Below are 27,613 nucleotides of genomic sequence, written 5' to 3' on the forward strand. Positions count from 1 at the left end.
AACTAGAAAACGAATACGCCAATGGCAATGGCTACCATTGGCAACCATCCCACCCCATTGACGGAAGAAGCGAGGCCAGACGAAGAACGCCTGTGGTGGCCATCATCATCGTCATCGCTAGATCCACTGGAACTAGAGCCGGACCTACCACCAGAAGTAGGCATAGAAGAGGCAATAGAGCTATAGTTGCCCGAATCATCTTCATCGTTACCACCAGCAACACAAGCCCACTGGGTACTGGCATTGAACCCGTTTCCAGATGGCTCAGCATCTGCAATAATGTACTTCAAAGCCCCTTTGGGAGTATCAGGAATATCATTTGACGCTTGCCAATTACTGGACTTGGAAGGACATTCCGAGTGTTCTAAGTCTGCTTGGTAGCCACCATCTCCACTGGGGTTTTCGACCTTGGCGAACATGGACTGCAAGTTGTTAAAGTCGTCATTGGTCTTTACATCATCACCATCGAGGTTCACCAACCCATACTCATTGGACTCTTCCGAGTATTCATACACCAACCCACCCGAAAATACCCCAGTCATATCCTCTGAGTAGATGGCTTCGATTTCGGTGAATTGTCTTGGGCTCACCTTGTTGCAGCCATATTCAGAAAAGAATAAGGGAATGGAGTAGTCGGAGAAGCTCTTGACTTTTTGGTCGTAGCCACTAGTGGTGTAGCTCGAGTCTCCACACCATGAGTAGTCATTGAAGCCTAACGTGTCGACTCGAGCCATGTCATCGTCTCCACAGTTGAAGAACTCCGCGGTGTTCAACCTATTTTCCTCAACATCTGCGGCGGAGTATCCCACGGGAATCTGTCTAAGGCCTCTATTCTTAAGAAAGTGTTTCATATCTCTTACGACTGCCTTGACATTGGTGGCAGCGGCGGTAGAAGCCTGGTCGTTGATGACTTCGTTGGCAGCAAAAAATCCCAAGGTGTTGTCATAATTAGCAACCTTCAACATGGATGCGAAAACCTCATTCAAGTACATGGTGTTGTACGAACAGTCGGAATCATTGCCTCGGGTGATGGAGGCAGATGGAGTGTTCACATCGAAGAGAACATAGATACCCGCATCGGCCAACTTGTTCATACACTCTTTGTGGTCTTTTGTGTTATCAATAGAATAGATTCGGATGGTGTTGACACCCAATTTTTGAAAGTACGGAATGTCTCGTTCACAAGTGTCAGGGTCAGAAATGGGGTCTTTCAAGTTTGAGGAGCCTCCCGGCTGATAGTCCAAGCCTCTGATGTAGAACCTTTTGTGGGTTACTGAGTCAAAAAAGCCATTTCCCTTCACCTCGATTGGTGCAATTGAGAGCACATATGACACAAACAATAAGAGAGACAACCAGTTCATAGTGGATTAAAAAGGATGGCGATTTGGGAAAGTGTCTATGAACAAGATATTAGTTATTATAAAAAGTGGAAATCTAGCCAGGTTTAAATAAACAAAATACCCGGAGAGAGAAACTCATCAAATACTGCTAAAAAAACACTCACAGTCGCTTGAAGATAAAATAGAAACTTCCCGTTGTGTTGTCCTTTACAAATATAGAACAATTTAATCTCGCTAACAGGTTCCTATATATTAAGGGGTGTCCTTTATATGGTTGCGAAATATATGCGATTGGTGAGCAAGAGCTTGTAACACCCACACATGCTTTGCTTACATGTGTGCTGATACACGGTCGTTGAAGTAGGTCAAGATTTGGTTCAATACCAAAGATGGCTGTTATTGTCGAACTGCGTCACAGTGGAACGGTTTTTTCTTGGTACATTATTAAGCCTCTCCCTGTCTTTGTGGGGAGTATGCACAAAGCCCCAGCAAGCCAAAGCAGAACCAAGAAACTTTTTGGTATTCGCTTGGCCTGCTTTTATTTTCCACCCGTGCCCCATCACCATGGTACCGCATTAGTGGTAGCATCGTGACCGGTATGGGCTAGTTTCCGTTTAGGTGTTTAGTAGCTTTGAGATTCGAATAATCTGAATACGAGGATTTGCAATCTGAATGTGGAGGCTCGTGATGGGGTAGTGGGCTCAGCGTGAAGGGTGCGACTCGGTACAATATTGAATTTGTATTCAGTATAGGGTTTTGACCAGAGGATGGGAGTTCTCGGGGCAGAGTAAACTTTGCATCATGCGTCAGAATCATGCGCCAGGTTGTTTTGCTCGTGCTTAACTTTATGTGTACAGCCGCTACTTCAAATAGACCAAACCCAAAAGACCAGCACAAATAGACTTAAGTCCCTATACATAACCACCTCAGCGCATACTATAAATACATTGGATTTGGCTTTTTTTCTCTTGTGTCTGGTAATGTTGTTGAGGAGGCGATGTTGCAGACACCAATTCACAGGCTCTTGGTCCAGGAATAGTACCAATAACCTACCACCACAAAGGCACTACAGGTATTAAATACAAAACTTTTGGGACATTGGTGGGCTCTCTCTTGTTGTTTGCAAACAGTTTTAGAATTACGCGCACATTTGATCAAACAAAATCAACAACGAAACTCACTGCTGTTAGTGTGAAATATGGCATCCCAGATTCATTTTTTGGATATCAAGGGCAAGTCCTTGTTGTCCAGAGACTACAGAGGCGACATAGACACCAGTGCTATAGAAAAGTTCCCGCTTTTGTTGTTGGAGTTGGAAAATACATCCAACTCCACCGGCTCAGCAACGGATGATTCGAATTATAGACCCTTCATACATCACCAAGGAGTCAACTATGTGTTCATAAATCACAACAACCTTTACATATGTGCATTGACATTGAAGAATGAAAACATCATGTCCATTATAATATTTTTATCCAAGCTCGTGGAAGTTTTGACTCAATATTTCAAACACTTGGAAGAAGAATCTATCAGAGATAACTTTGTAATTATCTACGAATTGCTTGATGAAATGATGGACTTTGGGTTGGCTCAAACCACGGACACAAAGATATTGAAAGAATACATCACGCAGGATTACTATAAATTGATCAGAAATACACCGTCTAGAGTTGTCCAGCCGCCCAACGCTGTGACCAACTCGGTTAGTTGGAGAAAAGAAGGCATTTTCTACAAGAAGAACGAAGCGTTTTTGGATGTCATCGAATCTATCAATATGTTGATCAATGCCAATGGCCAGGTGTTGAATAGCGAGATCTTGGGAGAAGTCAAAATCAAGTCTCATTTGAGCGGTATGCCTGACTTGAGATTGGGCTTGAACGATAAAGGTATATTCAACACCAATGAGGAGACCGGTGGCAGCACCAATGCTAAAGGTATTGAGATGGAAGACATCAAGTTTCATCAGTGTGTTAGATTGTCGAAGTTTGAAAACGAGAGAATCATCACATTCATTCCTCCGGATGGGGAGTTCACATTAATGTCTTATCGGTTGTCTTCTACGCAATTTTTGATGAAGCCATTGATTGCCGTGAACTGCAAAACCAAGGTTCACAAGCATTCGAGAATTGAAATCTTGTGCTCGGTGAAAGCACTGATCAAAAAGAAGTCCACTGCCAATAACGTGGAGATTGTTATTCCAATTCCTGATGATGCCGATACTCCTAAGTTTGTTCCTGAGTATGGGACAGTCAAATGGATCCCAGAGAAGTCGTGTATCATTTGGAAGTTGAAGACATTCCCCGGTGGTAAACTGTACCATATGAAAGCCGAATTGGGCTTGCCAGCCGTTGATAACGATGACAACTACATCTTAAAGAAGCCTATTAAGGTGAATTTTTCCATTCCTTATTTCACCACATCCGGAATCCAAGTGAGGTACTTGAGAATCAATGAGCCTAAGTTACAATACCAAAGTTATCCATGGGTCAGGTACATAACTCAATCTGGTGAAGATTACACCATCAGAACCAAGTAGTACATAATTCTCAGTAAAGCTAAATAGATATTTTTCGCACCAGTGCAATCATGGAGGAGCTCGTGAAAGAGGAAATAAGACAGTACAGACTCGTGTCTAAGTCCAAGTCTCTACGCAACTTGAAACCCCTGTACGCAGACCAGATAGCCAAGCAAGTTAACCATACAGAGCTCAAACAATTGATATCCAAGAAAGTCTACTATACACAGAAGATTCTCAAGCTTTTGAATAGCACCAGTATACGAGAAACCAAATCAGAAGAAGATGAAGATCCATTAGATCCCACCATACTTACTGAGAGGTTCTTGGTAGAAAAGTATGTTCAAAATGCTCTTCGGAACCTGTCCACAAAAGCACAACTTAAGTCTTTGATAAGAAAGCATGGTGATTTTCAGCGATCAAGCGTACTTGAAAGAAAGAAACTTGAAGAAACTTCCAACTCCAATGGCTTGCATGAGTTTGATATGAAAATAATACAAGAATGTCAACAGCTACAAGTTGAGTCGATCAAGAACCTTTCTCAGCTTCAGATGCCATACTTTGTGCTAAAACAAGCGTATCACTATCCCAACCTAAAAAATGATCAGGAATGGCTTCTTGACCTCTTGGCCAAACTCTGTCCCTAGACGCTATTCGTATAAATATCGTGATATTAAATCCTTCTATGGACTATGTACATAATTTCTAGTCATTCGACGACTTTAGAAGTGAAAAGATGAATATAAAAAAATTCAATGCCTTCTAGGCAAAATTAATCCCCATGCATCTTTCACAAATCGGTGACACAACCTTTAGAGGCGTCGGTCACCAACTTCAGGTACTTGAACAAAGTACCTCTTTTGTATCTTGGTTCTGGAGGAGACCACTTCTTTCTTCTCTCCGCCAAGATCTCTTCACTTACCAACAAATCCAACCTATTGTTCTCGGCATCGATGATGATTTCATCTCCATCTTCCACCAAACCAACAGGTCCACCAACAGCGGCCTCGGGAGTCACGTGCCCAATCAAGAAACCATGAGAACCTCCAGAGAATCTTCCGTCAGTCAACAAGGCAACATCCTTACCTAAACCGTAACCCATGATTGCACTACTGGGCTTCAACATTTCAGGCATACCTGGGCCACCTTTAGGACCTTCGTTTCTGATGACGCACACGGTCTTCTCACCCTTTTTGATCTGTCCTTCACCCAAAGCAGCAATAAATCCTTCTTCCTTGTCGAAAACTCTGGCAGTACCTTTGAAGTAAGTACCTTCTTTACCAGTGATCTTACCAACAGCACCACCCGGAGCCAAAGAACCCTTCAAAATTTGCAAATGTCCGGTAGACTTCAAGGGGTTGTTAATAGGTCTGACAATATCTTGGCCTTCGGGTAACCCTGGCAATTCTTTCAAGTTTTCAGCAATGGTCTTCCCGGTGACAGTCAACTGTGAACCATCCAAAAATCCTTCTTCCAACAACAACTTCATGACAGCAGGAGTACCTCCGAAGTCGTGTAAGTCGGCCATGACGTACTTACCACTTGGTCTGAAATCACAGATCAAAGGTGTTGCATCACTGATTCTCTGGAAATCATCGATGGTGATCTCAATGTCAAAAGACGATGCAATGGCAATCAAGTGCAAGACAGCATTGGTGGATCCACCGGTAGCAATAACGTAGGTGATGGCGTTTTCAAACGACGTCTTGGTGATGATATCTCTTGGTTTCAAGTCAATTTCCAACAAGTGCTTGATCGCATAACCAATGTTGTCACATTCTTCCCTCTTTTTGGCAGAAACAGCGGGTGCCGACGACGAGTATGGCAACGACAATCCCAATACCTCAGCAGCACTCGACATGGTGTTGGCGGTGTACATACCACCACAAGCACCTGGTCCAGGACATGAGTGCTTGATGATATCCATTCTTTCTTCGTTACTGATTTGTTTTGACAAGTATTGTCCGAAACTCTGGAAAGCCGACACAATGTCCACCTTCTTGGGCATATTGGGGTTGTTCTGGCCACAGGTGGTTTCACCGGGTAAAATGGTACCTCCATACATCATGATGGATGGTCTATTGTGTCTTCCCATAGCCATCAACACCCCGGGCATATTCTTATCACACGAAGGAATGGCGATGTTCCCGTCGTACATCTGGGCCAAAGTCATGGTTTCAAAAGAGTCAGCGATGATTTCTCTTGACTGTAATGAGTATTTCATACCCTCAGTTCCGTTGGTAATACCGTCAGACACTCCGATCGAGTTAAATTGCATCCCTTTCATTCCAGCCTTGTTCACACTAGCGGTACAAATATGGTTCAAGTCCATCAAATGCATATTACAAGGATTTCCGGTCCACCACACGGACCCCACTCCGATTTGAGCTTTACCCATATCTTCATCGGTGAAGCCTGTAGCGTACAACATGGCTTGTGAGGCACCTTGACTGACATCTTCCGTAACAATCGACGAGTATTTGTTGAGCTTCTTCAGCAGCCTCATGGCTGTCTGAGCAAACGCCCTGACAAACTGCTTCATACTTACGTTTATAGAGTTAATAGTTTTCTGATGGATTTTTCAGTGAGTCAAGTTACAGAGAAAAAAATTCGCTTTGGGTGTGTACAGGAGCAATGGGATCTCGGACTCAACGCCCAATTAAACCGCACATATATGTCAGAAGAGATAGTGACTAAAACGGTTATTTAGGAAGGAGGATTGGGAGGAAACAGAAAACCCTTAAATAGAATGGAGTATAGGCGTGGGATGGAGAAGGAGCAGGAGAATTTGGCTTGAAATAGGTGGAAATAGCACACATAGAATTAGATGAGAGTCTCAGCGGACCCGTCCGTCCGGTACCGGCGTGGGGCTGAAATGCGCCCCTAGGACTGGCGGTGTGCTGACGCCAGGCTCTCTCCCTGCCAGCGCCCCAGATTTGGGTGGCCGCACGACACACAACCCGTCCCTGTCACGCTCGGATGCGACTGTGAAAAGGTTGACTACTACTTCTACTAGGGCATCATGGCAGAAAAAAGACTTTTTAAAGAGCTTAACCAGCTATCCAAGGTTGCACCCAACTATAGTAACCATCAGATACTAAGTCTCGCTCCAAAGGATGTGGAATCAAGTGTTTATGAATGGCAGTCGGTTATTTGCAAGCCGTCTAAAATTGACTCCAAATTCTATCATAATGGCCAGTGGACTTTGAATATCTCAGTTCCCCAACAGTACCCCATAGTTCCCCCCAAGATCTCCTTCAGTGGTGCCACTCCCATTTTCCATCCTAATATCAACGTTGACACTGGTGAAATCTGCTTGGATATCTTAAAGTCCGAAAGCTGGACTCCAGCATGGAACCTTGAGCATCTTGTGGTTGCGATTCTCGTGCTTATTGATGATCCTGAACCCGATTCACCGTTGAATATCGATCTGGCGAACTTATTTCGTCACGATAAGGCCGGCTTCGAAAGTTTTGCTCAATACACCATCTGGAAACATGGAACATTCTACGAAGGAGAGCGAGCTAGAAGTGGAGCCAAGGCCGGCCAGCAAGACGATATAATACTGCAAGATCAAGAACTTGAAATCGCGTTGCAAGAGAATTCCTCTAAGTCGATCAATGTCATAAAAGATGTGGGTAAGCAGATCACCCAGGAGTTCATCAACAAGGTGGATGAAATCACCCATTCCAAGCAGAATTCAGTTGATTCCATTGACCACAACGTCGACTACAACAACGCAAAGAAATATATTGCTGAAAAGGTGAACCGGCAAGTTTTGGAGCTTTGCTCCAAATCGGTGTCACCAGTTAATGAAATCGAAGGGCCAGAAGAACCTTTGGATCCCATAGTTGAGGGCGAGAAGCTTCGGTTTCTCCAGGAGGTGGACTCGAAGGTGCAACTGTTTTCCGATGCCGCCAAAGAAGCCAGTGCCAGTGAAAAAGTCTCCACTGTCAGCAGTACCAGCTCCAAAGACAACGAAACCATTTCCGCCCAATCGTCCCACAGCAATGTCGACAAGTTGAAGAAGTCGATGTCGATTCGTAGTTTCCGTTCGGATACGTCTGGGGGCTCCAGTAATAAAAAGAAGCACAAGAAGCGTGATAAGTTGAAGGAGTTCTTGAAGAGAACAGAAGAACAGAAGAAGTAGTAGATATAAAACAGTAATGAGACATCTGAGAATTCGCAGTGCGCGATCAATCGGTCGCGGTGCTTAAAAGTAAACAACATGGTTGGGGAATCAAGAACAGAGCTACTCAAGTGGCTCAACAATACTTTGGACCTCTCGTACACCAAAGTCGAGCAGTGTGGAAATGGTGCAGCGTATTGTCAGCTCATGGACTCGATTTATCAGGATGTGCCTATGGCCCGAGTTAAGATGGGGGCTAAAACCGATTACGACTGCTCGACCAACATGAAGATTCTTCAGGCTTCGTTTCAAAAACACGGCGTGTCACGTAACATCGATGTGGACAGAATCATCAAGTGCCGGCTCCAGGACAACTTGGAGCTTTTGCAATGGCTCAAAAAGTATTGGATGGAAAGGAAGGATTTGAACATCGAATATGACGCTGTCGGTAGACGACAGGGAAGAACTGCAGCCCCCACGCCTGGGTCGAGCCGCCAAGTCAGCAGTGCTGGTGGCAGTGTGAGATCGGTGCTGGCGTCGTCACGGGCGCCGTCTGCCGTTGGAAGTCGTATTAATGCCGGTCCCAGAAGCATCAGCGGACCTGTTTCTTCAAGCATAAGCAATGGTTCCTCCGGCGGTGCCACGGCCACCAGTGCAAAAGTGGTGCAGCTAACCAAGCAGTTGGCGGAGGCCAGAACTCATATCGAGGAGTTGACGGCCGAATTGCAGCATGTCAAAGAGGAAAGAGACCCGTTGGAAATCGAACGCAACTTCTTCTACAATAAACTTATCAGCATCGAAGAACTCGTCAATATTACCAAAGAGGCGGTGGCCAACAACCAACAAACAGTGGTGTTGGGAGACCGGACCATTGGTGCTGGGTCGATGGAACTTATCGATGAGGTGTATGCGATTCTATGTGCTACCCAGGAGGGGTTTGAAATTAGTAACGGAGACGACGATGGGGTGGTTGCTGCCGATGTCGAAATGTCGGTGGAGGCCGACCGATTCAATCTCGAGGCCGAAACTTTTTAGTGTTTAGGGTTATTGCATAGTAATATTTTTATATTCTCATGGAGAAATCCTGTACAAGCCACAGCAGACAGATGCGAAACCGTTAAAGAAAATTTTTAACTCACACCTTTTGTACAAAAATCATCCATTTCCTTAGGGACCTAATAACTATTGCCATCACCCAGTGATATCAGAGCATCCAGAACATATAAACCCAGACGACCACCCGTTTGGAAAAGCTTTTGAACATATTTGCGGCGCACACACCCTTTTTTCTACGATTTTTCACTCAATTACATCCAGGTAACGTCTGAAGCCCACCAATTTGGCCATGACGTCGGCACATACCCAGTTCAATTACAACCGACGCAGCTCTGCGTCATCGCCGTACACAATCCCCGCCAAGCACCATCACCAGTATGGAACCGGTGTACCTCATTACTCTCAGCATCACCGGAGTTTTAGTCAAGGTCACCAGACGAGGCCGGTATTTCGACCGGATAATGGCGAGGCCATAGAAGACACTACCGATGAGGCGGCGATGTCGTCGTCGGTACCAACGCTCTCACGAGAGTTTGTGGCCCGTCGTATCAGCGAAGGTGAATCAGGTCGTCTAAAAGAAGAATTGAAATGCGAGGCTTGTGGGAAAGGCTACAAACACATTCTGTCACTTGCCAAACACCTATGGGAGCACACACCCGAATGGAACGTCACCAAGAAGCTTCTCATCTCCAAACATCAGCAGGTGCAATTACTTGAAGCTGCGAGTATTTTGGTGGGAATGACTGACAAAGACGTGGCGGAGTCTCCCGGGGTGTTTGACAGCAGTAGCAGGCGAAATAGTCTTTTCCAAGACGACGATACGCCTGTGCATGGCAGAAAGAACTCGGTTTCTCAATACCCTCCATCATCCTCATCTGCTACATCGTCCACATCTCCACCCACCGTACCAGTGGACTCGTACTTAGTAAAAGACGAGGCCTCGGTCCTGTTTGTCGCCGGCGGCTACTTGGACTCGAAGGCCGGTTTTTCAGATGTGCATTCTGAATCAAATACCCACTCCCGTTTAGATTCGGTTTCCTACAAGCATTCAAGCACCCCCAACATGCCGATGATATCACCACGATCACACAACTGGGTCGATGACGAAGATATCGTGGGCAAGATGGAATAAGGGGGATATGTAAAATTATGATCAATTAAGGAGTTGTAATAGATTAATTCACATAAATTTTGGTGCGCGTTACAGAACATCGCTTCTCGAACGTGCAATTTTTTTTTTCTTCAACACCCCACCACACCGGCCATAGATTTGGCATAAACCTTTGACGGTTTCAACATCCTCTCTTTAGGCCGTCGTTTTGGCGGGCTGCTTGAGGCGAAACACGGCTGGAGTGGTGGCACAACAAAAAGTGCATCATAGTACATCAAGAGCTTAATATCGTTACCTTTTGGTGTCTCCAAGAACACAAACACTCCTCTATTAACTATTTACAAGTATAAGTAGCCTCGGCAAAGGCCGTGTAAGTCAGGCGTCATCGTCCTGTGGCGCCCCACGGATTACCTCGCCCGTCAACGGCTGGACGCTTTCGAACTGCTGTTTCAATTTGATCTGTTGTTGGTGCTCGAGGTCGTTCCGCATGAGCTTCCGATTATTCTGGAACCGTTGCTCCAAACGTTTGGCGTCCCGGATGGGCCCTTCTCTGAGCGACTCCCGCTCCGTCTGCTGGGAGTAGTTGATGAACACAAACGACCCCACAGCAAATGCTATGGAGGTGCCTAGGGTGACCTTGGATAATGTAGACATTGGAATTTTAACGTTTAACGTTTAAAATGCGACTGTGGTTATAGGACAAGATCGGGTGTGGAGCTCACGTGACCAACGGCCCGAGGTCAAATGGTCTCATATACCACTAGCGGTCAGGTTGCGGACGGGCCAAATGTCGACGGTGGACGTGGGCCCATAAGTCCGGCGTGCATAGGTGATGTTCAAACCCACCGCCAGCGACTTATGGATCTGCTCGCAGACCAGGTGACACGGCCGGCGCCGGTCGAGATCCGCGTGCACTTAGGTGCGTCGCTGTGTGCGGCTGGCACGGTGGACATAAACCCTAATTCCTGTGACCACGGCTCTGATATCCCAGCCTTCACCCATCCCGTCACCCAGCTGTTTGTGACACTCTGCCATCCCTTTTAACCTACGTCACTGTACCGGCAAAACCGACTTTGCTCTGTTTCTACTAAGTGTGTCGACGGCGCTCCAAATTTTTGTTCTCACAGCAAATTGGCACGGAAAATTTAAAAACAATCCCATAATCACCTATTTTCAGATTCTCCCATCATTGTATTATTACCACTGTTAATAGGATCTGGCCAGCCCCGTCAGATGGATGTATGTACCCTCACCCTGAGCGCACGCTATGTACTGACATCATCATAAGCCCGCTCGCCCCAGTGCTTCAGACCTCTTACTAACCTTTCTCCAGAACCCCAACAGTAACATGATGAACTTGGACTCATCTGAGTCCCAGGAGTTCCAAAAACCAAAGGTGTCGAACTTGACCAAGAATCTCCAGAACCACGGGTTTCCTACCCACCCACCCAATAATAGCTCGGCTTCAGCTTCAGGGACATTTATTCCGCCAGCGGTAGGTATCCACCCGTCACCATTTCCCCTGCTGCCAGGGCACTCGAAGCACGGACTGGCGACATCGTCGGCTGGTGGGATCTCGGTGGGTGGATCACTGTCGGTGTCGTCGGCGGTGGCCCCGGTCCCGTTCCAAGGCCACCTGATTTCTCAGTCTGCTCCCCACAATCCCCCGAGCTATTATTCATCCGTGAGTAGGTTTCAGGGCCAGCCGCCACCGGCGGTCCAGCAGACCCAGGGATCGTTCCAGAATTCGTTCCAGCCTCAACAGAACTCGTACCAGCCGCTCCAAGGCTCATTCCATGCCAGTTATACGTCTGAACCCTTCAAACGTGATTCTTTGAGCTATATTCCTTCTTCCCATAATACTCCCAATATGGTCAGCTCATCGTATTCATCCAACAACTCCTACAACAAGTACAGTTTCCGGCCCTCACACTCGATTCCTACCACCAACTTGAACGTCGATAATAACGTGATCCCCAACTTCCAGCATACCTCGGGCCTGACCAACCAAAACCTTCAACAGCACCAGCACCAGCAACAGAGACCACTGCCATTGCACCAGCATTCGTTCACCACCAGCGATAATCTGTTGACCAACATCGTCCCTACACCGCCACAGGCCATCAACTACGTGACGGAGCCTGATCACTACATGACGTACGGAGAGTTTTTCAGTAACTTGTCACTAGCAGATGGTAATGACGAGGAACACATCAACATTGTCGATTACCCTGTGAACGACTTGATCTTGATGCTTTCATGCTTGTTGACCAAGATAATCGAGGCTAACGATAAGCTCCATCCCAACCACTTTGACAGTACCATCGCCATTCGCCAGAAGTTGAAGGAGGAAAAGCGCCAGAAGAAGCTCCAGAGGAAGCAGCACCATCAGCATCAAGAAGATCTTCAACAGAAGCAACAGGATCCCAACAGGATCAATGTCAATGAGTCGATAATAGAGGATGATAGTCTGGACGGGGATGAAGAAGATGAGATGAAAAATAGATACTTGGCCAATGTGCTTGCATTCCATGGAACCAACGTCCCTGGAATCTCGCTCCATGCGTATCTTTCGAGGGTGTTGAAGTATTGTCCGGTAACAAATGAGGTGTTTCTTTCACTTTTGGTGTATTTTGACCGGATAGCCAAGAAGGCCAACAACTTGAAGAAAGAAGGTGACCCCGACGGCGAGCAATTGTTTGTGATGGATTCGTACAATATCCACCGGTTGATTATTTCAGGTATAACCGTTTCGTCTAAGTTCTTTTCTGACATCTTCTACAAGAATCTCCGGTACGCCAAGGTCGGGGGCCTACCATTAGAGGAATTAAATTACTTGGAGTTACAATTCTTATTGCTTCTTGACTTCAAGCTCATGATCTCGGTGGAAGATTTGCAGAACTATGGAGATCTACTTTTGAGGTTCTGGAAACGGGAACAAATCACCAACGAGTTGGTCCATAACACTAGCATTGATACTATTCCTCCAAGTACCGATTCGGGATCACAGCTCCCAAGCCAACAATCCAACTCCAGTGAAGTGCAGCCGCAACCTCAGCAGACGCACAGTTAAAAGTCGATAGACACAAAAGCCCATGGGGTGTTCAATTCATTTAGTAACATTAGCATCAGCATACCGGTCTTTCTTTATATTCAGTGTATGATCAGAATAGACGATAAGTTAAAAACTCTTGTGGGTAGTGATACCCAATGCAGTATTTGTGCATGTAGCATTTGTATATTAGTAGTTGTATATTAGTACTGGTGTGCCAGTGTTGCATATTAGTTTCTCATTATTCTATTCACTCTTGTCCCACTGTCATCTCAGGGTATGGAGATGGACCTACTTAGGAGTAGGAATCCACTCCGGTGCCATCTTGACACAGTAACTGTCAGCACACCCACACGGCTTTATTTTCGTCACGTCTGTTTGTTTGTCCTGAACTATCAAACAGGGATGATAAGGAGGCACCTGGGGGGTAGCTAGGCTCTTTTTGGGAGGGATATACGTGTTTTCAAGAATATGGGATAATCTTCCTTGATCCATATTGGGTTTGGCGTGACAACAAGTAGAATAGTAAGAGGCAGATCGGTGACTATTTATATGATAAGGGATGTTGTGAAACGCAACTGATAAGAGGCTATTTTTCTTTTTTTTATGCCGCAGCCACTCTGAATTTCCTAATTAGTCACCAAGTGATTTGTCTGACAAATCGAATGGTGGCAAGGGGGCCATGGTGGGGTTGGATCACCTTGGTCCCTGGGAGTGTAGAGATGTGGTTATTGTGTTGGTATGTTTTGGCAGAATTTGGTTGCAATATGTGGTGTGGTGAGTTGCGGGCGGATTTGGACTGAGACCCGATCAGTGTCGCGGCTCGTCTTTGGAGCTCCGAAGTAAGTCACGTGAGAGGGACCAGGTGGACTTTACCAAAACACAAATGGATAACTAGGAGACGGCAACACCCAAGGTTGAAGTTAGACAAATAAAAGGCAACGTATGCAAATAAAGTCGGCGTACGCATAAAAGTCGAAGTACACAAACATATGTTGGTCGTAAATGTAAGAATGTGTCAATCGCCATTTTCATAAAATTCACAGCAATCACATAAAAACCTGTTTTCTGATGTCGACCTTATGGCTAGAGCTTGTAAACCTCTGCATAAGCCTATTTTCTTTCCTACTTCACTTTAGCACATGAAGTATGTGCAACATCCACCATACCTGATATAGAAAAGAAAGACACTTTCAGAGCTCATTTACTCACGCTTCCCACCATCTTTGTCTACAAATATATTAAGCGTTATGTATATATCGATGGACGATTAAATATTATCTGTTATACATGGAATGAATGAAAGGTGCATTTACTTGCTGGATTTCTTGGCAGCAGCCTTCTTTTCCTTTTCTTCCTTTTCCTTCAACACTCTCTTAACTATCTTTTGTTCCTCGATCAAGAAAGCTCTGACGACTCTTTCCTTGGTACAGTTAGCACATCTGGAACCACCGTAAGCTCTTTGGACAGTCTTGTGAGTCTTGGAAACTTGGGCGTATTCTCTTGGTCTCAAGGTGGAGACACCAGCCAAAGCAGATCCACAGTCACCACACTTTGGTCTAGCAGTGAGCTTCTTCAAGTGGTGGGCAACCAACTTTCCACCTGGGGTCTTAACGACCTTAATCTTGTTGGATTTGGTGTTGTCTAAAATTTGTTAGTATTGGAAAGATCATTCAATTATCATGTTGTTCTACGCAGGTTCGAAGGATATGGTTCATTTGATAGGGGTCACTCTTGTACAAATATGGTTTCTGGGTATGTTTATGAGATGGTTGAATAAACGATGGGAAAAATTTTCAAGGTGGTGAATCGAATTGTAGTAAAGTCGACTTATCCTGGGAAGCGGGAACAACAGTATTCACAAGGTAAAGGTGAGGTTAAGACATACATGGATTTCTTCTTCTGAAAGTAACACGTCCGGCCATTATTGAAGATGTGATTAGTACGTTAAAATTTTTACTTGGAGAGAATGAGAATTTTTCAAGCGGTGAGAGCGCAGTGAGTGAGCGTCCAAGTGACACAAAAGGCAGAGGAAGTGCGCGGGATATATGCAGGATTGAAAAACAGTCACAGGGGGAATCTTCCGGGGAAGAGCCCTAAGTGGCCGCACCGTCTCAGGTCAGATCTCAGAGGTACCCTGAAAGATATAGAAAGTGTCTGTATATTTTACCTACAACTTGGAACTGTCCTTTTCAACAGCAATGGCTTCCATTTCCAACAAGCAGCCCAAAGGTAACTGTTTGACGGCTACACATGATCTTGCGGGCTTGTGGTCGGAAAAGTACTTTGAGTAAACCTGGTTGAACTCAGCGAATTGGGCCATATCAGTCAAAAACACGGTATTTTTGACGATGTACTCCAAACCAGAGTTGGAGGCTTCCAAAACAGCCTTGACGTTTTGAATGACTCTTTCAGCTTCGTCGATGGTAGAGGACCCTTCGGGCAACGGCTTGTTCTCAGAGGTGTATGGGATTTGGCCTGAAACGTAGACAAAACCTGGGACGTTAGTAGCGGGTCTGGGGCAAGTAGGTCGTGCGGACAGGATACTCTTTACGGGTACCATGCAATTGTATCACTAGACAACCACTGGGAATGTGTGTAAATGTATTACGTACCATTAGCCTTGATGGCCTGGGAGTAGGAGGCAGCTGGAGGTGGGGCGTCGTAGGTTCTAACCTAAGAAACGTTAGTATGAGTTGTCAATGGCCTAAATACACATTGAATTCATCACATACGGATTCTAACTTGGAAGACATTCTTCTGGTGGAGGAGGTAAGGGTTCTGACTAAGTTACGGTTGAACATTTTATGAAGTTTAATTGGAAATTAATGCGAACTTGAGTCATCGGCAGACACGGTATGTACTTATATTATAAAATAACTGTCTGGATTCTAGTGCTTCTTGCTCTTGGACTTCTTCTTCTTCTTCTTCTTCTTCTTCGAGTCGTTGTCGTCATGTTCATTGTCGTCCACCTTGTCTTCCTTAAGTTTAATGGGGGGTTCTCCATTAAGAGGTTCGAGCGGGAGGTGTTCCACCACCTGGTTGATCAAAGCATCCTGAGACGTGAGAAGCGGGAAGAGCTCCATAAACACCTGGAACACATCGAGGCTGGTGGTGGGGTGTGTACCTTTTGTGTTCATGGACTGTCGCACCTTGACCAACGCTTGAGCCAATTGGGTGCTGAACTGCCGGAAGGCGGTGTTGGCGTCGCCGGCGGTGCCTGTCTTGTTGATGATCACATGGCCAATGTACTCTTTCAAGGTCTTTTCTCTGGCCCGTTCGTAGGTGGCAGAAATGCGCTTGAGCTCAAAGTAAAGCTTTCGAGCCGGGGGCAGTTGGCCAATATGCGGGAACAAGCACATTGAGATCACTTCGTGGTTGTCCATAAGTAAGTCCGTCACAAGGTCATTTTCGAGAGTCCGTTCAAGCATGAGACAGATGTATGTTACCAATTTTTTGGTGATACCTTTAGACAATCGCACTTCGAGACCATCTTCAATGTCTAAGCCGTCGCTGGCAGACAAGAATTCACTGGCTCCTTCGAAAAACTCGTGGATAATAAGTGACTTTTCCTGCCGTGAGAGGGTGAAATCATCTTCGTTGCGGCTGAATTTGAACTTGGTGACACTTGGGGTATCGTTCAAGACGTCGTAAACAAACTCAATAAGCTGTGAAGAAAGATTGATGCCGTGACAAAGAAACCAGATCATATAGTTGTTGGACTGAACTGGATTCCAGAACTCTTTGACCATCTGCATGGCAAAGTCCGGGTGAGTGACGAGCAAAAGCTCGAAAAGACGCACTCTCAAGATGGGTATCACCAGGTTATTTTGGCAAAATTGGGTGATGATCGCCTCGTCAACGTCACCACCCAAAAGGAGGTCGGTGTGACTGTACTGGTCCTCGAAGAGCGGCGGCGCAAAGAACTTGGCGGCGATGGTATCCAATATTCTTTGCCCAAGAGGAATATACTCTTGTGAATCGGCATCTTCATAGAGCACTTGATAGAGTACCTTCTCGTATTCTGCCTCGGTTCGAAGGATGTACCCATTGTCGTCATTGTTCTTCATCTCTTTCAAGACATCTCTCATGTATGGGGTTAATCGGTTGAGGTGAAGACGCTTATCTGTAACCGATTCCTTAGGTTCTGCAGAGTCGTCGGAGTCGTTAGTGTCCTCGATATCGTCGTTGTCGCCATCATTGTCGTCTTCATCTTCGTAGTCAAAAATGTATCGTATGTCTTCGTCATATTTATCGTTCATCACCACGCTATGATCGTGGATATTGTCGTATCCATCAAAGGACATCCCAGCATTAATAATGAAGCGGCACATCCCGTAGTAGCGGATGTCCTTTCCGAGGGCTCCACCGTCAACTTTGTTCCTGGCCAAAGGATCGTACAAGTCCAAGAAGTTGACATGGCGTAAGTCTTGCTGGTATTCTGTATCCTCCAGAATCGGTACCTCGTGAGCACTGGACGGTACCGAGCTGTTTAACGAGTATGCTAGCACGTACCTCACAAGGGAGGCTCCTTGAAGAATCTCGATGATGATATCAGGTGTGTCTTGGGCCTGTTCTTCGAGCATTCTATCGATTTGCAAGCAGTTGAGAATTATCACACTATAAACCTTCCATAAATCAACAAATTTCGGCATGTATGGGTTGAGTGCAAGATTGGGGTATCCGGTATCATCAGGAAAGAGCTTGCGGAGGGTGCTGAATATCAAGCACACCATCAAGTAGCATAATTTAAGGGAGTTGGGATCATAGAGTAGAGGCGGATGAGGAGTCCAGAGCTGTAGTTTGGTCTCCCAGAACTTGTCACAGCAGATGCCCATAAGGTCCAATTCCTCTTCGGTGGTGGGGCCAAGAAACTCGAGGATGTTCAACACGAGCTTGTATAATTGTACTGATATCTTAAATCTTAGTGACGACACTAGCGTAGGAGACGAGCTTGAGTATTCTTTCAGCACGAGAATCCCCATGAAAACATCCGTCAAGTTTTCGAGACTTAGAACATACTTGTCACATTCCCGAGGTTGTGTTTGCGGATCACATAGACACAAACAGGCCAAAAAGGCGTATTTGTCCTCTGGGTCTATTTTGAACACCTCTATAAGAGCATCATGAGAAACACCTCCCGGAGAGCTGAAATCCTCGTCAGCCAAGGGGTTTGAGTGGTCTAGTACCATTTCGGTCGATTCTGGCGATGTTCCGCTCATATCGACGTAGTCTGGTGCTTCATTGGGTATTTCGACCTCGCTCATCTTGCATCGAATTGTGTATTTGTGCGCGCTTTGAGATAACCAACTACTGATGGACTTGGAGGTGTTGAGTGTTTGATGTGAAACTAGCTACTAATGGACATTACGGCAGTAAGACCCTTACCGAAGATACCTCTGACTGACTTAGGGTTCTTCTTACAGTAGGCTACAAGAATGGCCATACTCATGGAAAACGTGAATCGTTCGATGAGCAAGTTCTTGTCGGTAGCCTCAGTAGGAACAAGGGTTCCAAGGGCTCGAGGAAACACGAAAAGTGCCAATTCCTTCCGGCGCTGCGCAGATTCCACAAAACTGCTGAATCCACAAAGAAAAGCTCCCACTGCTGGGCCCCACGTAATGTCCCACGTCTGTTTGGGCACCTCGGGGAACAACTTGGGGAAAAGTCGGGTCCGGGTGAGACAAACACCGTACCAGTCAAGAGCAATGAATGCTCCCAAGAAGCACGACGACCGAATCGACAGTTGAAGGGCCCGCCTCAATCGAAGCGTCATGGCGATGTTTTTCTTCGGTATCAACAACATAAACGCATTGATACTTCCGTATAACTTAAAGGCGAACTTGAATCCACGTACAAACCGCCAGAGCGCATGTACCTCACAGTTGGAAGTCTTGAACGCATGCACCGTTTTACAGGGCAACGGCGAGTCCTGAGAGAAGTCCGCCTGGGCGGGGTCTTGGCCGTACCGCTCACAATAATCGGCCAAATAATCTGATTTTTCCCCGTACTTGACGGTACCATCGTGGAGGCTCTTGAGGACCCCGACAATTTCGTCGTCCATATTCGCCGCCGAGGTGATCCACTTTCTGTACGCGGGAGGAAGCCTATCGGGACGGAAGAACCACGAATACATGATGGGCGTGCACGAGGCGATGAACAACAACCCATCACCAAACTGCTGGAAGAATGGCGGCAACACCGCCGATAACGTCGATGAAAGTGTGGTATCGATGGCTCTGCTGAGCACCAAAAGCGTTAAGTCCAACGACAAGAACCGCCCGTAGCCAATGATGTGGTTCTGGAACTGAGGGAATGACACACTGGCAGCGATGAACGACGAGATGAACGTAGCCACAAACACCGTCTCGGTGGTCCCGTGGAACCGTTTGGATACGCGGAGGAATCTTGCAACTATTGGCTCAAGGATGTTTATGATGGCGATTAACGAGGCAGCGAATGCTGGGAACTTGAATGGATGGAAAGCTTTGGTGATGACCTTCAAAATTCGGGGTAATATCAGCTTGTAGTCCTTTTTCTTGATAGCTATCAGAATATGATTGATCACTTTGGGGAGAGTAACGTACAAATAGGCAAAGATAAATGCCTTGAGGGATGGGCGGGCCACCTTGAGGTTGACAAATCGAACCAATGCCTTGACCAAGTTCTTGTTGTTTCTATGAGTTAAGGAAACGGTACTTGACATTTGAAATAAATAATAACAAAGAGGAGTTGTAGTTTTAGCTCGGATGTATTTAATATCAAGAATGCGCGTGGAGTGGACCTACCGTGTTTGATGGTCCACAAAAAAACCCATGGTGCGGTGGCCGAAAAAACACTGAATCAACCTGTTGTAGGCTACAGATCGAGACATTTGGAATTTGAACTATCCGAGTGTATTAGCTGCCCCAGCAAAAGACAAAAACAGATTGTGCCCACACCACCACCGTAGTGTGCCAATTGATTGTTTTCTCCTATCTTTCTGTTGCCGTTGTCTGATCCACAGCCTTTGAATCACTAGCTGTTGTCAAATCACCGTCATGGTCAAAATCGAAGAAATCGACCGAACTTCCACGTTTGCGTGGAGCTATGATAGCTTGCCATTGTTGGCCACCGGAACTGTGGCCGGGGCCGTTGATCTTAACTTCAATTCATCCTCCAGTTTGGAAATATGGGATATATTCTCTGCCACCAACAAAAAGGATCCTATTTTCCAGGCCTCAGTTGACAATCGCTTCCACGTGTTGGCGTGGTCCAAGCCGTTTGAAGGAAGACCCAAAGGGTTGTTAGCCGGAGCCTTCGAAAACGGTGTTATTGAGTTCTGGGACGTTGATACCTTGATCAAGTCCCAAGACTTACAAAAAGCGTCGGTCCACAAATCCGATCACCACTCAGGAGACGTCAAGACATTGTCTTTCAACCCCAAGGAAGCCCACCAGTTGATTTCGGGAGGCTCCAAGGGCCAGATTTTTGTTTGGGACTGTAAACTGTTCGACATCCCAAAGTCTCCTGGTACTGCTATGTCACCCATGGACGAAGTCTCGTGTGTGGCCTGGAATAACTCCAAAACTAATGTGTTTGCAAGCACTGGAAATGGAGGATACACGTCGATCTGGGACTTGAGCAGAACTCGGGAAGTGTTACACTTGGCATATAACGGAGATTTGGGCAGAGCCAACTTTTCCTACGTCGCATGGCACCCGACCGAGACTACCAAGTTGATTACCGCTAGCGACAACGACGGCTGCCCCGTGATCTTGACCTGGGACTTGAGAAATGCCAATGCTCCCGAGAAGATCATGCAGGGTCATAAAAAGGGTGTTTTGTCTTTGGACTGGTGTAAGCAAGACCCCGAATTGTTGATTTCCAGCGGAAAAGATAATACCACCATTGTGTGGAACCCTATCACGGGTCAGAAATTGGGTGAGTACCCTACCACTGCCAACTGGGCGTTCTTGACCAAGTTTGCTCCTAATGCTCCTGATATTTTTGCTACGGCTTCTTATGATGGTAAGATCATCGTGCAAACCTTGCAAGACACTTCTCCTCCAATTGTGTCAAAAGCCACCGAGAATGAGGACGAGTTTTGGAACGAACTTGCCACAACCGATACTCAGCATCCTGTTTTTGAAGTGAAGCAAGCCCCAGCTTGGTTGAAGCGTCCTTCGTCGGTGTTCTTTGGGTTTGGATCCAAATTGGTGACAGTTAAGAGCGATACCCACGGAAAGTCTGTGGTTAATATCAACAAGTTTGTGCCTTCAAGTGCTTTGAAGTTCTCTCCCGAGCAGCTCAACTCGGCCTTAACCTCCAATGATTTTGATTCTATCATTAGCAATAAACTCGAGGGAGAGTTCCTCGATGACCGTGATAAAGCTGATTGGGAGCTTTTGAAAAAATTGTCCTCCACCGACAAGAAGAGTCTTTTCACTGATGTGATCAAGGAGGTTTCCGAAGAAGAGGCTCCCAAAACAAACGGTGATTCTAAACCTGAAGCGGAAGGTGGAGACCAGGAAGAGGATTCTTTCTTTGACAAGTTAGGAAAAGAAAGCAATGGTACCAAAGACACTGGTTACACTCCTTCCGGATCTTTCAAATTGTTTGGCGAAAGCTCTTCAGAGTCCGACAAGAAGTTAATCAAATTGATCTTAAGTAATAAGATTGAACCTGCGGTTGAGGAATGTCTTGATAGCGATAACTTGATTGAAGCTTTGGTGTTAGCTTTGGATGGATCTGATGAAGTGAAGGGCAAGGTCAAGAATGCCTTCTTCAACAAAAACAAGGATTCAGAACTCTCAAGAGTCATCTATGGAGCTTCTTCCAAAAATATCACGGATATCGTAGCTTATGCTGATGTTAGTGACTGGAAACATATTGCCAATAGTATTTCCGCATACTGCGTTGATACTGAAGACTTCAATGCAAAGATCACCGAATTAGGTGACCGGGTTTTGAAGCAAGACTCGTCTAATAGAGATGATGCTATCTTATGTTACTTGAGTGGAGGTGCTCTTGACAAGATTGCCAGTATATGGTTACAAGAGTTGCCCGCTTATGAGACTAAGTTGTTGGAAGGAAAGGACCGTACCGATATAACCACTCCTTTTGACGCTCATTTCGAGTCATTAAACAACTTTGCCGAGAAGATTGCTGCGTATAGGGCTATCTCCAAAGTAACTGGGGCTCTTTCTGGGCCTTCTATTGAACCAATTTGTAAGACGATTCTCGAATACTCCAATCTCCTTGCCAACTACGGTGAATTCGAAGTGGCAGATAAGTTTTCCAAGTTATTACCTGACGAATTTGATGGCTTTAAGGCCTATAAGGATCGTATCTCCAAGGCTACTAACAAGGTTAACGGGTCCACTGCCAACACCAAAGTTGGTGGAAGGTACTCTAAGCCCATCCAGTCAAAGCCAATATTGTCCCCAGCCAACAAGTATGCTCAGGCACAGTCACCAGGTTCTCAATTTACTCCTATCCAGGCTCTTCCACAAACCCCAGTTTCTCAGGTTCCTCCTATTGCTGCTCCTTTAAACCCATATATGAAGCCGGCAGTTGGTGCTCCTTCGAACCCATATATGAAGCCTGCTGTTTCGAATCCATACGCTGCTCCCATCAATCCATATATGAGACCACAGTCATCTGTGGGTGCACCAGGAGAACCTCATAGCATTGCTCCTCCACCATTGGCAGCCAAGCCAAAATATAAGGAGGTGACCGATGGTTGGAACGATCTTCCTGAGACTTTTAAGCAAAAACCTGAGGCTCGTCGTGCAGCAGCTGCCGCCGTATCTCCTGCTCCCACGGCTTTCCCTCAGCCTGCCTTGGGACCTCAGAGATCGTCTGTGTCTTCTCCAGGAGCTCCTCCAGGAGCTCCTCATTCAGGACCCCCTAGAGCCCCATCGCGGAATCCTTCCAAAGCTTCTCTTCCTACGGTGTCATCACCTCGTCTGACTCCTGTTCAAACTAAGAGATACGCCCCACCCCCCGGAACTGTTGCTTCACCCTCTCAAACCCCAGTGGTTGCTGGCCCTAGTGGTTCTTTTCCTGGTTCTACTCCTAGAAACCCGTATGCTCCTCCTGCCTCGGCCTACGCTCCTCCAACATCATCAGTCCCTCCGTCAGGCCCGGTTCTGAATACTGTTTCTCCTAGAGCTTCACACAGTCAACCTGTGAGGAACCCTTACATGCCATCGACACCTGCTGAACCTGCAGTGCCGCAGGCCCCACCCAGTAGGGTTCCAAGTGGTGGAATGATTGCCCCCAGGCCAATCATTCAATCTCCTTACCAAGGTTTGAGCTCTCGTCCATCGATGAGCTCAATCCCTCCTCCACCTTCAGGACCAGTTTCAGGACCTCCCCCTACTGGACCTCCGCTGCTCTCTCAACCACCAGCAGTTCCAATTCCAGTAGAAGCCCCAGTAATTGAAAAGTTCCCAGCTGGTGACAGATCTCATATTCCTGCTGAATCTTTACCAATATACCAGGTATTCAGCTCGGCGTACGAAGCCCTCAAACCTAATATTCCAGAGAAGTATGCTAAGCATGGCGAAGATATGGAAAAGAGATTGAATATTCTTTACGATCATTTAAACAACAGTGAGTTATTGTCTGCGGGTGGTATTGAACTCTTGAGGGAGATTTCTAGCAAATTAGAAGCCAAAGAGTATCAGGCTGCCAGCACATTAGTGCTTTCATTTGCATCTTCATTCCCAGAAGAAGTCGGCCATTGGCATGCTGGTGTTAAACGTTTAATCAACATGGCCGAGGCTCTTCAATAATAGCCTTGAATTGTATAGGTTTTCCATTTGCTTTAACTAAGACAATATCTAAATTTTTGTTCAAAATAACATAACTTCGTAAAGCTTCCCCCCTCCTGTAGATGACGGATCCACAGGCTCTTTGTTGTGGATGTTGGAAAACTCTAAAAGTAAGAATTTTGCAAGAGCCGGGTCGTCCAACTCGAATCTGGTGATGTTGAATTTGTCTGGAACCTCAACTACCAAGAACTCGCTCTCGTTGAACGGTGAGGAGATCTCTACATCTTCTTCAATAAGAACTGTGAAAGCATCGTCCTGGTCGATAATGTCCTGGTCGGTCTTAAAGAAGCGATACTGGTTGTTCACATCTCCCCCAAAGTCGACCGAAGCTAAAAGCTCATGAGTATCCCAGTCTCTTTGGAGCTCAAACAAAGATAGAGACCAATTCTGTGGGGGCGAGTCGCCCCAGTTAATCTCACCACCGGTGATATTTTTGAACTCTTTTAAGTCAATCAACACTTTGGCAGTGGTATCATTGTACTTGGCTTGCCAGTGAGTGAAATTATCACCATCGTTGATCAGAAAAGCACTGTCGCCAAAAGCGCCTTCGGTGATGTTGGTAAAGGTGGCAGATGCACACTCACATACGGAGTCAGGAGAAGAAGCTTTGGGAACTGTTAGAGGAATCTCCAAAATGTCTCCTTCTTCGAGTTCATACTTTCCGGCCTTGATGTTTCTATCTCCTATTTTAATGGTTATGGTCTCCGAAGCATTTGTGTACTCGTCAACAGGACCGTTGTTAGAGACAATAAAATAAGTCTCGTTAACTTTCAATGAGAGGGAGTTATTCATGTACTTTACACCTTCGAACCTGACACCGGCTTTTCCCACTAGAGGAACGCTAATTGGATCGAACCCCAACATTCTGTTTATCTGGCCATCTTTGACCTCAAAATCATATCTCAAGCCGGTTAAGCCTTGGAGTACCGCTTGTAAGAATCCACCATGTGCTGTCAAAAATGGGAAAGCTGGGTGTGTTCCTCCATTGGTTGCAAAATCGTCGTTATTTTGTTCAGCAAACTGCGCGAAAGGTGTTCTGAGATACGCACCCATGGCTTTGTAGAGATAAGACTGGGAAGAACATCCCGATAGTGACAACGCCGACGACACAATCGAAAAGATTGGGAATGTCATGGCAGGCCCATAATTCACTTGTTTCATGGCGTAGAATTGCATGTTTGTATAGGCCTGGTCTTTCGTGATAAGCTCATTGTTCAAAGGGTATGTGATCATCACCACATCGGCCTGTTTGATTCCCACACTTGAATTCATGCCCGTATATTCCAAGGTGATGTCGTCATCACCATCAGAAAATGGAAGGTTCATATTTCCTGCGATATTTGTGAAGTTCGAAGGAATGTCTTCCTCAAGGTGAGAGCCTATAGCCACTGCAAACTTCATTAACGAAGAAATACCGGCATTTGTGTAGGCCCCATTATCGACATGATTGGCATATTCGTCTGGATCAGTCAAGTTGTGGGTAGTATATGCTTTCAACGACGAGTTGTACTGGACGTAGTCGGCCATGAAAGAAGCAGCATCGTATATCAACGGAAATACCGTGTCTTTCAAATATTCATCATCACCGTACCCACTCAAGTACACCTGCCATGCCGCAAATGACACCGCCATGTTGATGTGGTATTCATAGTCCAAACAAGGACCCGTAGCAGTACAGTTACCAAACCGTCCACTTGTCCAAGGGTAAACGGCACCACTATAGCCTTTAGGTACATTATCAATGGCTTGTTCGTGGGTGTGGATTCGGTAATTTACGATACTTTTGGCTCTATCGGGTACAAAAGGAAGAATTCCATTCAACATCCACAAGTCTGAGTCCCAGAAAACCAACCCAGCATAAGAGTCTGACGATAATCCTCCGACTCCAAGAGCCCCGGTGACTCCCTGGGCTTCAGGTCGAGTATTTGCAGCCAAATGAAAAGCCGACGCTCTACTTGTCATCGTCAACAACTGGTCATCTGGAAATGTGATGGCCACAGAGGACTTCAAGGTTTTATCCCATTCTTCTTGATGCTCTTCGAATAGTTGGGTAAAGCTTCCACTGTGCAAAGCCGTCTTTTTGGCAAAGTTGAGCAAGTGTTCACTAGACTTGTAAGCTTGTGGATCCAAGTCTGTGGTGACGATACCGACGTACTTGGTGAGAGTTACGGAAGATCGTTTCTTGAGGTGCAATTTGGTCTTTTGACTGACTCTAGTGTGGTTCTTAGTTCTGGAAAAGTTGGCTTTCAAACTCGATTCCAATCTTGAGTAGACGGTACCGTTGATATAGTCAATCTGGTGGGGCTGGAAATTGATATAGATACCGGTGCTATCGTGGCCCACATCAACCAACTGGCACCGCTGTGCGGTTGCAAAATCGAGTCTGTCTTCAACCGTCAACTCTGCATCGGAGTTGTTCAAGTTCAGCACCTGCAAATTGACGATTCCCAAACTGACATATTTCCGGTGCGCAAGCACCTGGTACTTGACACGAAAGGTGTTGAGCCACGTGAACTCGGTGGTGACCACCCCATGGTTCAAAGACATTGTTTGGACGTAGTCTGAGACCGAACCCTGGTGCGCCGTGGCGGCAGCCGGGTCCAAGGTGGCGGTGGAGTTCGCGATTTTTGCAGCCAACTGGAGGGACGTCCACTGGGGAATGGCCGCAATCACGCTCTCGTAGCCGTTGGCGAGCAACTCGGGGAAGTTGGTTTGGGTGGTATTGTGCTGGATATCGAAAAATCCCGCCACAAACGCTCCGGCGTATCGCTGGTTGAACAAGGGCCACCCGTTACTCAAGTTGTCAGTGTTGTTGTCGGAGTTGTCCAACTGGTCGTAGGTGAACCCCTGTCCCAAGTTGGGGATTCTGCTGCCAATGTAGCCATTCGCAACATACGGTTGTTGTTGGTACTTATTTTTTAGGGGGAAGCGGGCAGTACCGACGAGATTACGGTGGTAGTCGTAGAAAGCATAGTCACTGTTGGAGAGCTGGACGAAAATCCGCTTGTTTTCATGGCTGTTGATGAAGTTTAAAAGGTCGTTTGTATTTTGGGCCACTGAGTCTCTGGACACGGGGCCACTAAAATCGGAGTGGGGGTCGGGGAGGAAGCCAAGAGCAGTGCTGACACGGCTGCAGTACAAATAGATACACGCCACAAACGCTAGGTGCACAAACATGATAAGTATCAATGGCGGTCGGATAGAGGCAGACATAGCTGGGGAAGGGCCATTATATATGCTCAGTGAGATATGCCGATGAGGAACAATAAATGCCGAATTCTGGGGACGTTTGTGTTCGTAACGGGGTCGCACAGGTTAGTTGCTCAGGGGTTACCCAATGGGGAGCAGTTTTCTATGGTTGGAAAGTTCAGGTTTCTAAATATGGGGTATGTTTCTGGATGGAGTATGTTTTCGCGAGCAGCGCTGCGAGCAACCTCCCCGGAAAGTGTCTCATTTTAATGAGAAGCACCACTGGGTAACTCCTGGCGGCACCAAAAAAGGGGACGTACAATGGTTTGTGGAAGAAGGGTTTTGATTGACGGGGGTGAAAAATATGGGATCTAGAACCATCACAAAGGGTTGAGTTT

The 27,613-nt window shown here is 46.2% G+C and overlaps 15 protein-coding genes across 15 annotated transcripts; 7 read left to right on the forward strand and 8 right to left on the reverse strand. All coding sequences in view use genetic code 12, as the record gives it.

Moving 5' to 3' along the window:
• Positions 1–2: 2 nt before the first annotated feature.
• GAS5 (1,3-beta-glucanosyltransferase) lies at positions 3–1,361 on the reverse strand (the record flags this gene model as incomplete). The annotated part of the gene is made up of 1 exon (XM_006686581.1): positions 3–1,361. One exon carries the CDS (start codon positions 1,359–1,361, stop codon positions 3–5), a length of 1,359 nt encoding a protein of 452 aa, XP_006686644.1.
• Positions 1,362–2,538: 1,177 nt separating this feature from the next.
• On the forward strand, positions 2,539–3,879 carry apm1 (AP-1 adaptor complex mu subunit Apm1; the record flags this gene model as incomplete). Its single annotated transcript, XM_006686273.2, has 1 exon — positions 2,539–3,879. One exon carries the CDS (start codon positions 2,539–2,541, stop codon positions 3,877–3,879), a length of 1,341 nt encoding a protein of 446 aa, XP_006686336.1.
• A 50-nt stretch (positions 3,880–3,929) lies between these two features.
• Positions 3,930–4,505, forward strand: PSN45_003898 (uncharacterized protein; the record flags this gene model as incomplete). Its single annotated transcript, XM_006686272.2, has 1 exon — positions 3,930–4,505. One exon carries the CDS (start codon positions 3,930–3,932, stop codon positions 4,503–4,505), a length of 576 nt encoding a protein of 191 aa, XP_006686335.2.
• A 143-nt stretch (positions 4,506–4,648) lies between these two features.
• On the reverse strand, positions 4,649–6,400 carry ILV3 (dihydroxy-acid dehydratase ilv3; the record flags this gene model as incomplete). The annotated part of the gene is made up of 1 exon (XM_006686579.1): positions 4,649–6,400. The coding sequence occupies one exon, from the start codon at positions 6,398–6,400 to the stop codon at positions 4,649–4,651; it is 1,752 nt and encodes a 583-aa protein (XP_006686642.1).
• A 480-nt stretch (positions 6,401–6,880) lies between these two features.
• On the forward strand, positions 6,881–8,008 carry PSN45_003900 (ubiquitin-conjugating enzyme; the record flags this gene model as incomplete). Its single annotated transcript, XM_006686577.1, has 1 exon — positions 6,881–8,008. The coding sequence occupies one exon, from the start codon at positions 6,881–6,883 to the stop codon at positions 8,006–8,008; it is 1,128 nt and encodes a 375-aa protein (XP_006686640.1).
• Positions 8,009–8,086: 78 nt separating this feature from the next.
• Positions 8,087–9,022, forward strand: BIM1 (microtubule integrity protein mal3; the record flags this gene model as incomplete). Its single annotated transcript, XM_006686271.1, has 1 exon — positions 8,087–9,022. The coding sequence occupies one exon, from the start codon at positions 8,087–8,089 to the stop codon at positions 9,020–9,022; it is 936 nt and encodes a 311-aa protein (XP_006686334.1).
• Positions 9,023–9,332: 310 nt separating this feature from the next.
• Positions 9,333–10,175, forward strand: PSN45_003902 (uncharacterized protein; the record flags this gene model as incomplete). The annotated part of the gene is made up of 1 exon (XM_006686270.2): positions 9,333–10,175. The coding sequence occupies one exon, from the start codon at positions 9,333–9,335 to the stop codon at positions 10,173–10,175; it is 843 nt and encodes a 280-aa protein (XP_006686333.1).
• A 354-nt stretch (positions 10,176–10,529) lies between these two features.
• On the reverse strand, positions 10,530–10,808 carry PSN45_003903 (uncharacterized protein; the record flags this gene model as incomplete). The annotated part of the gene is made up of 1 exon (XM_006686269.2): positions 10,530–10,808. One exon carries the CDS (start codon positions 10,806–10,808, stop codon positions 10,530–10,532), a length of 279 nt encoding a protein of 92 aa, XP_006686332.1.
• Positions 10,809–11,502: 694 nt separating this feature from the next.
• On the forward strand, positions 11,503–13,227 carry PCL7 (cyclin-like protein interacting with PHO85; the record flags this gene model as incomplete). Its single annotated transcript, XM_006686268.2, has 2 exons — positions 11,503–11,649; positions 11,854–13,227. The coding sequence occupies 2 exons, from the start codon at positions 11,503–11,505 to the stop codon at positions 13,225–13,227; spliced, it is 1,521 nt and encodes a 506-aa protein (XP_006686331.2).
• Positions 13,228–14,518: 1,291 nt separating this feature from the next.
• Positions 14,519–15,131, reverse strand: RPL34B (60S ribosomal protein eL34; the record flags this gene model as incomplete). The annotated part of the gene is made up of 2 exons (XM_006686267.2): positions 14,519–14,850; positions 15,095–15,131. The coding sequence occupies 2 exons, from the start codon at positions 15,129–15,131 to the stop codon at positions 14,519–14,521; spliced, it is 369 nt and encodes a 122-aa protein (XP_006686330.1).
• A 245-nt stretch (positions 15,132–15,376) lies between these two features.
• Positions 15,377–16,010, reverse strand: MMF1 (Protein mmf1, mitochondrial; the record flags this gene model as incomplete). The annotated part of the gene is made up of 3 exons (XM_006686266.2): positions 15,377–15,702; positions 15,822–15,882; positions 15,942–16,010. The coding sequence occupies 3 exons, from the start codon at positions 16,008–16,010 to the stop codon at positions 15,377–15,379; spliced, it is 456 nt and encodes a 151-aa protein (XP_006686329.2).
• Positions 16,011–16,097: 87 nt separating this feature from the next.
• On the reverse strand, positions 16,098–18,473 carry PSN45_003907 (uncharacterized protein; the record flags this gene model as incomplete). The annotated part of the gene is made up of 1 exon (XM_066158179.1): positions 16,098–18,473. The coding sequence occupies one exon, from the start codon at positions 18,471–18,473 to the stop codon at positions 16,098–16,100; it is 2,376 nt and encodes a 791-aa protein (XP_066014276.1).
• An 83-nt stretch (positions 18,474–18,556) lies between these two features.
• On the reverse strand, positions 18,557–19,912 carry PSN45_003908 (uncharacterized protein; the record flags this gene model as incomplete). Its single annotated transcript, XM_006686573.1, has 1 exon — positions 18,557–19,912. One exon carries the CDS (start codon positions 19,910–19,912, stop codon positions 18,557–18,559), a length of 1,356 nt encoding a protein of 451 aa, XP_006686636.1.
• A 334-nt stretch (positions 19,913–20,246) lies between these two features.
• On the forward strand, positions 20,247–23,987 carry SEC31 (protein transport protein S31; the record flags this gene model as incomplete). The annotated part of the gene is made up of 1 exon (XM_066158180.1): positions 20,247–23,987. The coding sequence occupies one exon, from the start codon at positions 20,247–20,249 to the stop codon at positions 23,985–23,987; it is 3,741 nt and encodes a 1,246-aa protein (XP_066014277.1).
• Positions 23,988–24,047: 60 nt separating this feature from the next.
• ATH1 (alpha,alpha-trehalase ath1) lies at positions 24,048–27,239 on the reverse strand (the record flags this gene model as incomplete). The annotated part of the gene is made up of 1 exon (XM_066158181.1): positions 24,048–27,239. One exon carries the CDS (start codon positions 27,237–27,239, stop codon positions 24,048–24,050), a length of 3,192 nt encoding a protein of 1,063 aa, XP_066014278.1.
• Between the last annotated feature and the right edge of the window lie 374 nt (positions 27,240–27,613).

This window comes from Yamadazyma tenuis, chromosome 5 (genome assembly GCF_029203305.1).
Source record: "Yamadazyma tenuis chromosome 5, complete sequence".
NCBI lineage: Eukaryota > Fungi > Ascomycota > Pichiomycetes > Serinales > Debaryomycetaceae > Yamadazyma > Yamadazyma tenuis.